At 36.8% G+C, this 15,023-nt stretch overlaps 1 protein-coding gene across 8 annotated transcripts in view; it reads right to left on the reverse strand.

The window, feature by feature from the left end:
* The window catches only part of Ecpas (Ecm29 proteasome adaptor and scaffold), a 111,920-nt gene that overhangs the window by 8,760 nt on the left and 88,137 nt on the right, over positions 1-15,023 (reverse strand). For all 8 annotated transcript variants that reach the window (NM_001431168.1, NM_001431170.1, NM_001431167.1 and 5 more), the window contains 12 exon segments: positions 332-437; positions 2,536-2,674; positions 4,069-4,261; positions 4,357-4,400; positions 5,024-5,232; positions 5,780-5,971; positions 6,113-6,179; positions 6,255-6,346; positions 6,996-7,062; positions 8,844-8,933; positions 10,125-10,190; positions 13,775-13,925. In NM_001431168.1, the coding sequence (NP_001418097.1) occupies positions 332-437; positions 2,536-2,674; positions 4,069-4,261; positions 4,357-4,400; positions 5,024-5,232; positions 5,780-5,971; positions 6,113-6,179; positions 6,255-6,346; positions 6,996-7,062; positions 8,844-8,933; positions 10,125-10,190; positions 13,775-13,925 (1,416 nt within the window).

A 15,023-nucleotide genomic window follows, 5' to 3' on the forward strand; every position in this document is an offset into this window, starting at 1 on the left:
CTCTCTGACTCTTGTGATGGCTCCTGGGACTCTTTTCTTCCCACTGGGTTGCTGTGATGGTTTTTGTTTCATCTTATTGTATTTTATTTTGTCATGTTTGGTTGTTATCTCTTAGAAGCCTAAAGAGAGCTTTATGGGAGACATAAACGGAGTGGATAAGAGGAGAGGGAAAGTGGGGAGAAACGGGGAGGAGTAGAAGGAGAATAAACTATAATTAGGATATACTGTATGAGAAAAGAATCTTTTCTGTTTTGAAAGAAGAATGTGTAAAGGTTAAGGAATCCATTCAATAGGGAGATAAAATAAAAACCTGAATCATGAAGCACATTACCCCTGAAAAAAGGCGTTCATTGACTGGAGGACACCTAGTTGCACTTTCCATGTGCTGAGTCTTAGCCGCTCACACATCAGTTTGCACATCTCCTGACGATAACAACCTAGGCAGATGACCAAGTGGGAAAGAGGAAGAAATATGTAAGATAACAAAGGATGGAGAAAAAAACAGAAAGTAGCATTAGACAAAGACTAAAGTGGAGTAATGTGAGGGCAATTTAACTAAAGACATGGAATTTTCCCTAAGCCATTAACATTAACACACACACACACACACACACACACACACACACACACACACACACACACGAATGTATTCTAATGATTTGATCTTAAGGCATTTTGCCCTCCATAAAATAGAGACAATAGCTTAGCTACACTCCCCTTCCCTTGTAAATTCCCTTAATAAAACCAAAAGGTCTGGAACCCTTAAGTACCCTTAAATACTCTTCCAACTGTGGGTTTATCAATGGTCAGTTGTCTTTTATCGTAAGCTAGTCTGATCACAATTGTCACCATCATTATACAATTAATATACTGATAGGAGAATAAACTCAACAAAAATAAAAAATAGAAGTTGATTTTAAATGCTTTGAACAGGGCTTTCCAAACTTCGGTCACTTCAACATGTCAGGCCACATTCATAGCTACCCTGCTGGCACACGGCCAAAGGGCAGGTCATAAATTGGATATCTACTATAAAATTTAATAAGGTTAAAATATAAAACATGAGAGGAAGGGGTAAAAATTCTACCCCTATCGGCTTGTAATTTGTTTCTCTAATTTAAAAAGACAAAACCCAGGAATTCCCGCTGACACTATGAAGTGTGAGAAGCTCGTATGCAACGCTGACATTCTTAGAGAACACCCTTGGCTCTACTCAGTGTCTGGTAAACTAACGTACATTTTCCATGTCTTGTGTTAAAACTCTTCGCGTGGAATGCTATCTTTCCTATGGAATTCCCTTTTTCAACTTTCTCTGGCTATTAAGCAACAGTCATTCATGCTAATGGTATCAAGCAATCCAACTTCTACTATAATCCATAATACTACTCACAAAGTGATAGTTTCTTTAGGAAATTCTTCATATGTTAAACAAAGAATGATAGGCTCAAAGAAAATGTTATGCCTGAGTTTACAAATAATTAACACAAAGACTGTCATTGGGACAGAGTATAGTTCCCAGAACAAGACAAACTTAAATAGCACCTGTTTAAATGTAATGGCCTTGTCAATAGGTTGTAACTATAACTTGAACTAATAATCATGGCTTACTATTCAATTTTCTGTAAATATATGTTTAATTCTGAAAATCTCTGTCATGAGTTTCTCAATAAAACAGCTATCACTTGCTTACTGAAGACATGACGGCAAGGCAGGCGACTTTGGAAGGAAGGAACTCTTAATATTTATTGTGAGTTTATCAGAGAATAGCTACGAATTCAAAGTTAACAAAACTTTTTTTTTATTAACTTGAGTATTTCTTATATACATTTCGAGTGTTATTCCCTCTACCTACAGTCAAATTATCTACATAAAGTACTTTGTGGTTGTTATGCATCCAACTGTACAACCAACATTAGTGTGCTGTACTAGAAGATATACTTATTTAAAAGACTCATATGGGACCCCCTTACAAGAGATCAGGACACAGCAACACAGAGGGAGGCCATGTGAAGACAGGAAAGGCAAGCACTCAGAAGCTAAAGAGAGAAATCTCAGAAGACACCAACCCCACCAACAACTTGATCTTAGACTTCTACTCACCAGAATTGGGAGGTGGGGGGAAATTCTTGTTATTTAAAGCCATCCAGTTCTTGATACTTTTGTTTTAAAGATTTATTTTATTTTTATCTTATTTCTTTTGTGTATGAGTGTTTTGCCTGCATGTGTATCTGTGCATCACATGGGTGCCCAGTGCCCTTGGATGACATATGTGGGTACTGGGAATCAAACTTATCAGGTTCTCTGGAGAGAAGCCAATGAGTATGCCTAAGTGCTAAGCCATCTCTCTTTCTTATTCTATCCCTAGTAATACAGTGATCCAGGTTCTTATTTGCTGATGAAAGAGTAAAAATTCTCACTGTTAATATTCAGACTACCTAAGGGATATTACTATGCCACACAGAAAAAAAAAAACTATGTTCTTACTAAGTGACTCCTGGCTACAGCACTTGTATAAATGTGTGTTCCAGTGCTTACGTTGGGTGTCTGGGTTCCTAGGCCATGCTTTTCCCAGGCTCTCGAAGGCGCCCAGCAGAGACTCCAGCTGCAGCTCTCTTTCCTTCTCATTTTCGTCTTCAGCTTTGGTTGTACGAACTCCCATGCTTTCAAGTGAGTTCTAAGATATATCAGAGGAGAGGGAAGAAGAGGGGAGTGGGGGGAAGGTGAGGGGGAGGGGAGGAGAGGAAGAAAGGAGGAGGGAGAAGAGGGGGAGGAGAAGAGAGGGAAGGAAATTCTTTAAAGCTACAGTTATACTATTAAAACAGAGTGTAGAACAGGAGATATTGACCAAGAACTAAATGCTGAGCTCTCTACCGGGAGTTCTCCATTTGTATTAAAATTATACATATCGAATAAATTTGAGAAATACTTTTAAACAATTTGTATCTGAAAATACTATATATGTAGTATGTTGAGTATAACCTAAAAAGACCTGCATTTGGAGCAGGAGAATTAAAGATGGAAAGAACTTGGCAATGTTTCAAACACACAAACTTGATAAACTGGTAAAAAGACCAATCAATTTATAGGCAATATAATCCACTTAAAATATGCCTCCAAGACCCACACATTATTAGAGAAATAACCAAGGCAGCCTTATTACTGAAAGAAAACAAATATATGAAATAGGGGCAACATAAGACATAAGAATGTTTAAAATATTTCATGCTTTAAAAATAAATAGGCATGGTGGCACATGTCTTTAATCCCAGCATTTGGGATGCAGAGACAGATGGATCTCTGTGCGTTTGAGGCCAGCCTGGTATACATAACCACATAGTGGGTTCCAGGACAGCTAGCACTACAGTAAAATAAACGAGTCTGTCTCAGAAAACCAAAACAAGTAAAGAAACCAATGACATCCTTCTTTCCTTATGATGCCCAATTTATTAAAAAAAAAAAATTTTTTTTTTGAAACATTGGTTTCCAAATTAAGCAGGTCATCTTTTTTCTAACCAAAAATTTCCCCAGGACAATGCAGAGGTGAACTATACAACACACAGTATTCCTTGCGTTCATACTGAATAACTACTTGGCATGTGCACACGCTAGCAAGGGAAAGGTAGAAGCTGCTCACTACATAGGTACTCTCGTCCTCCTCCAACAGGCAGAGACTGGATGTTCACATGGAAAATTACCTTTCCAACCTCAGCTGCTGCCAATGGGGGCTATGTGATGAAGTGCTGGCTGGTGGAACATGAATCAACATGATGTTTCCATTTACAAAACTTTTCTTGAGAGAAATTATGAGCTCACTATGACCGTACTTCATCTATTCTGTCATCTCCTGGGACCCAGATAAACCACAGAGCGTGAGAGTAATGTATAAGAAGGGGATCCCTCAAGAATTTATGGGGCTTCCATCTAGCAAGTGAGAAACAAACTTCCATCTTGTTTGAAGCCTTAATACTTTGGGATTTTTCTGCTATTTTGCAGCTAACCTTGTCCCACCTAACAAAACATACAGCCAGGATGGATGAAAAGCTGAGAGATGACATGGGCAGCCATTACCTTCTTGATGAGGGGCATGACAATGTCCGAAAACTCCTGGAACCTGTCTTCTTTGGTGGCTTTCAGAACATCAGCTGCACAGCTGATTGCAACAATCTTATATTTCAGATTCTCTTTGCAACACTCCTTCAGGACAGCCTGAAGAATTTCATTTGTGGTGGGTTGATTGGGCACAGACTTTTCCAACTCTGTACTATAGGATTCAACCAAAAACATCAGCGTAGTTAGGAAAGCTACAACTTTAAGTTTCATTTTAGGAAATGATACGTTCATTAAAAGAAGATTTACCTGGAAGCCGTCACTACACAGGCAATGGCTTTCAATAGTTCTTCCTGATACATTAAAGATGAAAGAAAACTATTAAACCCACACGTTACATTCTCATAACAACAAAAGTAACATTTATCTCACCTTTAATGCACTGTGCACATGAATCTCTAATTCATAAAGGCCCAAGAACTAGTAATCAAGATTACAGGCTATTCAGTACTATGTCCACAATACTATGGTGGCCAATAGTGGCCTTTATGAAACAGAGTACATACACTGCCCCATAGAATGTATGCTCCATAGAATGCTCACTATACACACTTCTCTATAGCCCTTGAGAGTTCCCAACTCTCAAAGATGTCAGGATCCAAAGCAGTTCAGTGCACTCAGTTTCACATATAACCAGTTCTGGCTCTACTGAAGGTCAGTGGGCACAAAATGGTAACCGTTTAAGAGGTAACTTGTAAAGCTCAATATGTAAAAATATATCAATCTCCAGTATTACTATGCTTTATTCAAGATCAAGAACATATGGGGCATACTTTGAAATAAAATTCCATAGATAATGAGGCAGTCTTCCTCTAGCTAGAAAATTTAGCTGCAAAAATAATCCAAAGTCACATAAAATCAGATTCCTATTCTACAGGAAGATCCAGTCCCAATTCTTTAGCATGAATTCCTTTACCTTTCCTGCCCATGTTCTTCCAGCCAGGCCTTGTACCAATGCACTCAGTATCATCCCCAGATAAGGAGGTACAAGAGAGCTTGTTTGTTTTGCAATTGATGCCATAGCAATTGCACCCTGGGCTTTCATTTTCCAAGACTGTGATTGTAAAGCCTTCTGGGTAATAGTAATCAATTCCTGCAGGTACAATCGAATACCTCCAAAGGAACCTACATTTAAAAAGAAAAAGAGAAGTTGTAACACTTAAGTGACAAGAAAATTTTTAAAAGATAATTTTTAACTGTGAGTAAGTCAGTGTCATTCATTTAAAGCAGTGACTGTCAGCTGATAAAGCATATCACCTGCTAACTGGAGAGACAGTGGGTAGTATGGCTTCTTTAACAGTAGGAATTCATGAGCTTGGACACACTGCCAGGAATGTTACTCTAAAAGGTCATCATCACAATGTGTATCGAGGTTAAAACACAACTCTACAGTAACACCCTAAGGCAACACAAGATCACATTACACTCCGCTAACCTACACAAAGCCCTCCCTTGCTTTATACTGTTTATATTCTCTCTCACACAGAAAGTAGCAAGTCAAAGAGAAGAGCTCTGAGTGGCACTTTGCAAACTTAGAAATAAATCAGGATGTGCTCAAAATGTGATATATGTTGCTGAACTTCTTGGGAGAGTTATGATCAGACAATGTGAGTCAAAAATTCCAGCTGTATTCATAGGAAACACGTTTATTTTGCAACCATCATTTACTAACCAGGTACATTTTCCTGCCACACTTCAGTCCACATATTACACTCTTCTTTTTCGGATTTCTCCTCATCAGCAATTTCATGCATGCCTAAAAATGCTAAGGGCAGAACTTCTTTAGCATGGTTCTTCAATACATCAGGGCTGTATCTTCCAATTGCATGAATTGTCAAAGCACAAGAGGTCTTATAGATAGGTTCTAAAGAAAAGAAACCAAAATTTTGTTATTTAACTATTTTTCAGGGTAAGTAAGCTAGATAAAGCAATTTAAATGTTTCCACCAAAACAGTATACAGCTTATTTGGCTAATATCTTGATTTAGAATGACTAACAAAAGTACCTTCCTTCTCCATGTACCAGGCAGTGAGCTTCTGTAGCAGTTTTTCAGTGCTGCTATCCCGTGAAGTCTGAAAACAAACACTTCTCATCACTTCTCTATAGAATTACCAGACTTGTGCTTAACTGAATGAAAGTCAACTCACCCGAACTAAATGGCCCATGGCAAATGCACAGGATTTCTGAATTACACTGTTCCGATCTGTCAGACCACTAAGCAAAGCACTCATAAGTTTACCTACAGAAATAATAAAAACAGTCAATTATATGGTTGGCTAAATATTGTTAATCAGGTTTACTACATAGAAGTTTAGGTCTTTTAAATATTATGTGTACTACCTACTTTCTTAATCTCATTTCATTCAAAACTAAAAATTAACTTCTGTCCAGAACATCGTAAAAAAGGTACAAAAATGAGAGGTAGATATAGAATCTCACCTAGAAGCCTATCTAGACGAGGAAGAAAAAAAAGCACTCATGTAAAATTAGCTTTGAACAATTAAAAAGTTCTGCAGAATGAAAGATACTTTTATATCCTTATGCTACTGACAAACTTAACTGTGAGACAATAAAAGTTTGCTTACAGAATGGTTGGGTCAGAGGTTAAGTGGATGCAAAGCACACAAACATGACCCAGTAATTTTCCTTTTAAAACTTTGAAATAGCCAAGCAGTGGTAGTGCATGCCTTTAATGCCAGCATTCAGAAGGCAAAAGCAGATAGGTCTCTGAGATCAAAGCCAGCCTGGTCTACAGAGAGTTTGCAGGACGGTCAGAGCTACACAGAAAAACCATGTCTCAAAGAAACAAAAGCAAAAAGAAACAAAGAAAAAACCCTCTGAAATAAACACAGTCATGAAGCAGTACCCCCTACATATGAAAAACTCACCTGAGTAAGGTGTCAGGTCCTGGGGACACTGTGTAGTTAAAGACACGATGACACTGGCACAGCCTCCCTTTAAGGTCACCAAAACAAAGGTCTAAGTTTGTTGTCTCTATGCACTATCAAACTACTTCCTTTAGGCACCAATAATTTAAACGTAAAACATACACAGTCTAATAGCCCTCTGAGATTCAATATAGAAAAAGGAAAACATTTTAAAATCATTACACACATTATTATTTTAGGAGTAAGAACTTGGGGTTGGGGATTTAGCTCAGTGGTAGAGAGCTTGCCTAGCAAGCTCAAGGCCCTGGGTTCGGTCCCCAGCTCCGAAAAAAAGAAAAGAAAAAAAAAAAAAGGAGTAAGAACTTAAAGTGTGAATAAGAAAGAAGACAAGTATAACTTTGGAAATAACACGTGTTATTACAAACAACTGCATTAACAACTCCATGACCAGAAATCTCTAAGAAAACAGTTTTTATATGTACAAAGAGAAAAAGGGTACTGTATTTAATAGCTCTTTAAATTCTGAAAAATCAGATGCTGCTTATTTGACTGAAATAAATGATGTGCCGTTATAAACAGAGCATCATGTACCCTTTAGAGAAGATAAAGAGGAAGACATGCATGCGGAAAACACATGGGAGGGAAACACTCAGACATAAACAGCCGTTTTCTCTGCAAGGTAAAAAGTGCTGGCATTTTTAACTTTCTCCTGATTTATATGTTAATTGGAACTCAAGTATTAATTTTTCAGATGAAGAAATGAGTTATCTATTTCATCTAAAAGGAGGCAAGGCTGAATCCCGTGACACGCACAATCTCAGCACTATGATGCAAGAAGGCAGTGTGGGGACACCATGAGATTTAGTCTAAAACAACAACAAAAAAAAAATTAACAATAGGAAAAGTTAAACAGATAAAGGGAGTATCTGACCTTTTTAAGATTTTCAAACAAACAAACGAAAGGTATTTTTCTACCCAAACATCTATTAAACCTTACATGAAAACTTCTAATTACTATCTAAAATGATTACTCCTCTAACAGATAAGTGAGCTTCTCCATTAACTGGTAATAACAGAAAATTCAAGAGCACTTACATGGTAACCATAAACAAAAACAAGACAAGCAGAGTCTGAAACATGTAAGCACGACAGTATACAACATGATACTTGTAATCACTGCACTAGGAAAAATAGGCAGAAGTATCAAAGTTCAAAGCCATCCTCACTGCATAGTAAGCGTGAGACTACACTAAACTATAAGAGGCCTTATCTTAAATAAATACATACTTTCGAATCAGTTACACATTTTAAGTTACTCATGTAACCAGAGAAACAAAATACTTAATGTGGATTATGTTTTACAGAAACATTAATTTTTAAACATGATGGTCATTTTTTTGTTGTTTAAAACAATTATCACAAACACATATTTGCTCTTATAAAAATATACTTCTGTGACCTGGGAAGATGGCTCAGTAGGTGAAGAACCTACGATGAGGACCATGAGGACCTAAGATCACATTAGCATCAACATAAAAACCTGGGTTCATATCTGTAATGTTAAGAACTTTGAGGGCAGGGAGAGCGAGATCCACTGAGCTCGCTGGCAGCCAGCCTAGGCAGTCAGTGAGCACCTGGTTCAGCAATAGACTCACTCTCAAAAGATAATGTGGAAAGCAATAGTGAAAGATACACAAAAAGGTAAAAATAAAGATACATTTGGCCTCCACATGCATGTGCATAAACACACACATACATGCCCCCAACACATACACATACACACACACACGCACACGCACACGCACGCGCACACACACACACACGCACACACACACACACAAATCTTACCTTTGTCCCAAGACCTACACCACTTCTGATCAGCTCACATAATCTAGGAACTAGCTCACCTAGCACCGAAACATCGAGATACTGCAGGCACTTTGAAAAGAGAGTAAATATAAAAGTAAGCCTAAGCAGATAATTAAGTCAGTACCATATCTTTACTTAAAAACTATGTCTGTCAAAATATGCACCTACTAGTTTTAATACTAAGTTGAAAAATCGCTGGTTTGATTTTGCTCTGGAAAAATTAAAACTACTACAGTACTACAAACAGAAAATTCACTAATGGTTTGACATTAAATTAGAAACAACTATTAAATTGAAACACAAAATAATGAAAAGCATGAATTTACTAAAAGGAAATAAATGATTACCTCTCTTCAATCCCTCTCTATCAATCTATATCAAATGTAAAATGCCTAGATTACAACTGACCTTCCATACTGGGGCTAGCCTACTAGACCACAAATAAGTCAGATTCTTAGATGATTTATCATAGCTTGTTATATTTTTTAAAATACAAGCACACACTTCATTACTTATAAATATTTCTAAATAAATGATGCTTGCTAAATATTCCTCTCATTTGCTCCAATAATAAAACTAAAACATAAGATTCTTAGAATATTGGCAGCAGTCCCCAGTAGACACTAAAACCTGACTTTTGTCCCATTTATCATCTGCTTAGCAATCAGTTTCTGGTAGCTTGCAAGCTCTTAATAATCACTACAGGAAATGCCCAGAAGGTGACTCTGCCAAGGTTCTCAGAGCCTCCCGGTGCCACGACCTCTTCACTCCACATTTCTAACACCTGTAGCACACCACTATCGCTCAGCTCCTGTCCACCTTCTATGCTGTCTATCTCATTAAAATGCCTCTCATCTTACACCTTTCTTTTCCAAAGACATTTCTCCAACAGAGGTAGGCAAGAGAGCAATGACAACGACAATGATAATAATAAAAATAATTAATGATGATAAAGTAAATAACACATCACTGAACCTGACCAAAAATAGATACAAGCTACAGATAGATCTCCTAATATGCAGTTTTCCATGTAACATGAAATTTGACAAATTTTGCTATTCAGACAATTTACTTTTATTAGTAGTTAAGAAAAATGTCTATAAATAAGCAAAATTTTTGTATGCTGGTCAAATACTTAAGAATTTTGAAAGAAACAATTGCGGTCATAGTATTTTATCAATAAATCCCCTTAGGTTTGTGTCATGGTACACAGCATTAGGTCTTTGGAGAACCATATTTTCAGTTGTGTTTGGAACTCACCATGTTGATTGTCTCCATCATGGGGGAGGATTTGGCAGCACTGAGCCGAGCACTGTCCATTGCATCCTGAAGAGCAGAAACGCAAGATACTCAGGAATTAACCATACAAACACTAACTAAAGGGTCTTATTTCTAAAGGTCTTTAAGTAATCAATCAATATGGAAACCAGATGACAGACTAATTCTAATTTCTTCTGACCTCACTTAACTGTAAAATTAGCATATCCCAATTCAGACAACAGTTAAACAAAATCTGAGGGCTGGTAGTGCACCTCACTAGTAGCTTAACACGAACAAGGTGCCAGGATCAATCCCTTCTACTACCAGAAATTAAGTAATGATGTATTTATTAACAAAGATACCATGGCTCTAAGCAAGTCATTCAACCTTCATGAGTCTCAGGTTCTCTAGCCACTTAAAAAGATAATACACTGAATTACAACATAATGTTTAAAACACTGTCTAAAAAGAACCCACCAAAATAGTGTATATGTTTATATAATCCATTTAATTCTTTAATTTTATTATGTGGATTCATATTTACAATGCTATTTTGATCAAAACTACACTAATGGAAAGGTTATTACTATCCAGAGAGTTAGGCATGTACAAGTGATTTGCTGAGGTTTGCAAAAAGATATAGAATTTATGTTCCCTAATTTTTAATACTAGTAAATATTTTATAGGAGGTGTCAAATCTACTGAAACAGGAAAGAGTGCCCAATAAAGAAGAAACAACGGGGTTGGGGATTTAGCTCAGTGGTAGAGCGCTTGCCTAGCAAGCGCAAGGCCCTGGGTTCGGTCCCCAGCTCCAAAAAAAAAAAGAAAAGAAAAGAAAAGAAAAAAAAGAAGAAACAACAAACATTATTAAGAAGCAAAGGAAAAAAGTAATTTACAAGAGATTATGCAAATTAATAATCAAATAGTGAACTGAGAGAAAACACTGACACTACATGTTATATATTATATATATATAATATATAAAATCATCCCAATAAACAAAACATAAATATAAAAAAATAACTAGGTACAGAATAGAAACAAAATTCAGAGAAATATATAAATGGCTAACAAGAGTCATAAAGTATAAAAGTAAGGCATGTGCAAATAACTGTATGCTCACAAATGCCAGTTACAGAAAGGTATAAAATGTCTAATGTGAGTGCTAAGAATCGAACTCCAGGCCTCTATAAGAGTAGCTAATTGCTATGATATCTCTTTAGATCCAAGAGTTAGGAATTTAGCTCAGTTGATACAGTGTTCCAAACAAAAGGTCTCGGTTTGGGCAGGTGGGAGGGGATGAACAGGCTGGAGCTAAGAGAGTATAAAAAGATAATGGACAACATATATAAAAGAGACATTCAAAATAAAACTGATGTTGTTCAATTATATTCAATTCAATGCAATTATATTCAATTACTCACTATTATCAAAGATATAGAGAAAAAAGGGGGTTTATAGCCTTTACTCTTGTAAAACCTCCGTACAAAATGTAATCACCTGACTTTAGTATGAATGAATTAAAAAGAATGAAATAAAACATACATAGACTTTATACCCCAGTAAATTAAAAATGCAATTACAGAATAATCAAACTATTCTAACAAAATAGAAACAGAAGGACAACTACCTAATTCATTCTATGAGGCCATAGTTACTTTGATACCTAATCCATACAAAGACCCAATAAAGAAAGAGAACTTCAGACCAATTTCACTTATGAACAGCGATGCAAAAATACTCAATAAAATTCTCATAAACCAAATCCAAAAATACATCAAAAACACCATTCACCACAATCAAGTAGGTTTCATCCCAGGGATGCAGGGATGGTTCAATATATGGAAATCCATCAGTGTAATCCACTATATAAATAAAAGAAAAAAAAAACACATGATCATCTCATTAGGTGATCAAAAAGCTTTTGACAAAATCCAAACCCCTTCATGAGAAATGAGGAATTCAAGGCGCATACCAAAACATAATAAAAGAAATGTACAGCAAACCAACAGCCAACATCAAATTAAATGGAGAAAAACTTGAAGCAACCCTACTAAAATCAGGGGTAAGTCAAGGCTGCCCACTTTCTCCCTGTGTATTTAATGTAGTACTCGAAGTTCTAACCAGAGCAATTAGACAACAAATGGAGAGCAAGAGGATACAAATTGGAAAGGAAGAAGTCAAAATATCACTCTTTGCAGATGATATGATAGTATACATAAGCTACCCCCAAAATTCTACCAGAGAACTTCTACAACTGATAAACAACTTCAGTAAAGTGGCTGGATATAAATTAACTGAAAGAAATCAGTGGCCTTCTTTTATAATCAGGCTGAGAAAGCAATTAGGAAAACAACACCCTTCACAATAGCCACAAATAATACGAAGCATCTGGTGTGACTCTACCAAGCAAGTGAAAGATCTGTATGACAAGAACCTCAAGTCCCTGAAGAACAAAAATTATTGAAGACGACCTCAGAAGATAGAGAGACCTCCCATGAACATTGGTCAGTAGGGTTAACATAATGAAAATGGTCATTTTACCAAAAGAAATCTACAGATTCAATGCAATTCCTATCAAAATTGCAACACAATTCTTCACAGACATGGAAAGAGCAATTCTCAACTTCAGATGGAAAAACAAAAACCCAGAATTGTCAAAACAATTCTCGACAATAAAAAAAACTTCTGGGGGAATCATCATCCCTGACCTCAAGCTGTACTACAGAAAAATAGTGATAAAAACAGACAGGTTAAAGACCCAGAAATAAACCCACATACCTATAAACACTTGATCTTTGACAGAGAAGCCAAAACCATACAATGGAAGAAAGAAAGCTTCTCTGACAAATGGTGCTGGTCTTCATGTAGAAGAATGCAATTTGATCCATGTTTATTACTCTGCACACAGCTCAAGTCCAAGTGGATCAAGGACCTCAACACAAAACCAAATACACTGAATCTAACAGAAGAGAGAGTGGGAAAGAGCCTTGAACACATTGGTACAGGGAAAACTGCTTGAACGGAATACTAATGGCTCAGGTTCGAAGATCAACAATTGATAAACGGAACCTTGAAACTGAAAAGCTTCTATAAGGAAAAGACTAATAGGACAAAACGGCAATCGACAGATTTTGAAAAGATCCTCAAGTCTGATTTTGTTTTTAAATTGGATTATCTGGGGCTTTTTTGACTTATAAGTATGAAAGAATTTTTAAAATCCCCCAGGAAACTGTTCATAGAGGAGACTCTAGGGGATTGCTTCCTACCCTTCCAGGTTGATTTAATTTTTCCTCAATAAATGACTCATATACAACCTTTGAAAAATAACTATCAAAGACAAAGCAGAGCAACTTTAGATCAAAGTCTACAAATAAATTTTTACTTCGACATTTTGTAGATGGTTAGATAGATATCCAGCCATAAAAAGTATAAAAATAATTTTTAGACTGTTAAAATTATGTTAATAAGTTGTTGATTTTTATCTGATTAACAAATATATATGCTGAACAGGACCTTCCCCCTTTAAAAAAATCTAAAAAACAAAGAAAATCCACTGCATAGAGTGTTTATCTATGGGCACTGAACAAATCTTAACAGTGATCATACCTTAGCAATACTTACAAATATACCTCCTGCTATCAACCTACCTTTTCTTGTTCCGTAGCCCGGAGACTCAAATAATTGAGAACTTGAGGCTCCAGCACACTTAAGGACTCTAGGAGTGCTGGTATGAGTTTGGGTGCGTGTGGTTTCAACATGGCTCCTGCACTTTTGCTTATCTTCACAAGAGTGTTAATGCTGGACACACAGAAAACACTGTCTGAATCCCTTCACAAATAAGAAGGCCTACAACCTAATCATGAGGATGTTCTGCACTTGCATTCAGATATACACTCATGGTTCAAAGCCTAATCCTGGCAACTGAAAAGTGGGGTTTCTGATTATGACTGGACCCAGGTTCTCTCATCTCTTGGCACTTAAAAAAATTACAGATTTGTTTTGCAATGTTTTATTTGAGACAGGGTTTCTCTGAATAGCCTGTCCTGAAACTCGCTCTGTAGACTGGCTTCGAAGTCATAGAGATCTGGTTGCCTCTGCCTCACAAGCACTGCGATTAAAGGCATGCACTACCACCATCTGGCAATTATGGATATTTTTAAGCAAGCACACATAACACATAGAGGAGTGAAAAAAAATGAGTCTGTTGGAATCCAAACTCAGAGTTCAAAGTCTATCCATTACCATTCTCAAACTAGCTTCCCCCACCTCTCCCCCTTTCCTTTCCTTTCCTTTTTTCTTTTTTCTTTTTTCTTTTTTTTTTTTCCAGACAAGGTTTCACTCTATTCAACATTGGCTAACCTGGAACCTGCTATCTAGACCAGGCTGGTTTTGAACTCACAGATATCTAATGGCCTCTATGCACAAGTAGTGGAATTAAAGGCATGTGCCATCATACCCAGCTTGATTCTTGAAACCTTACCAGGATCTTTCTCTTGTTTTCTCATTTAACCTCACTGATTCCATTCAAATTGTGCTATTTAACATATCCCCTATACATATGTGTAGACTAAAACAAGGTTCAATTATTTTAAAAATATGATGTATGAGGCCAGAGAATCACTAGTTTGAGACCAGGCTGGGCTACTATATATATATATCTAATATGAGTGGACTCTGCCTCTGAAACCAGACAAGGCTCTTTCTTAAGCAAGGCTGAATATATCCTATCCCACTACATCAGGATGCACATCCTCTTGAGTCATTTTACCCTATTAGAGTCATGACTGGGCTCAAGTTTGGAAAGCCTGAACCATCACTAAGTTCCACATTTGCCTTTTAGCTGGTAGACTTAGAAGCCATTAACCATCACCATATAGACTAGTTTACCAAGGACAG

Source organism: Rattus norvegicus, chromosome 5 (assembly GCF_021556685.1).
Source record: "Rattus norvegicus strain SHRSP/BbbUtx chromosome 5, alternate assembly SHRSP_T2T, whole genome shotgun sequence".
Lineage (NCBI taxonomy): Eukaryota > Metazoa > Chordata > Mammalia > Rodentia > Muridae > Rattus > Rattus norvegicus.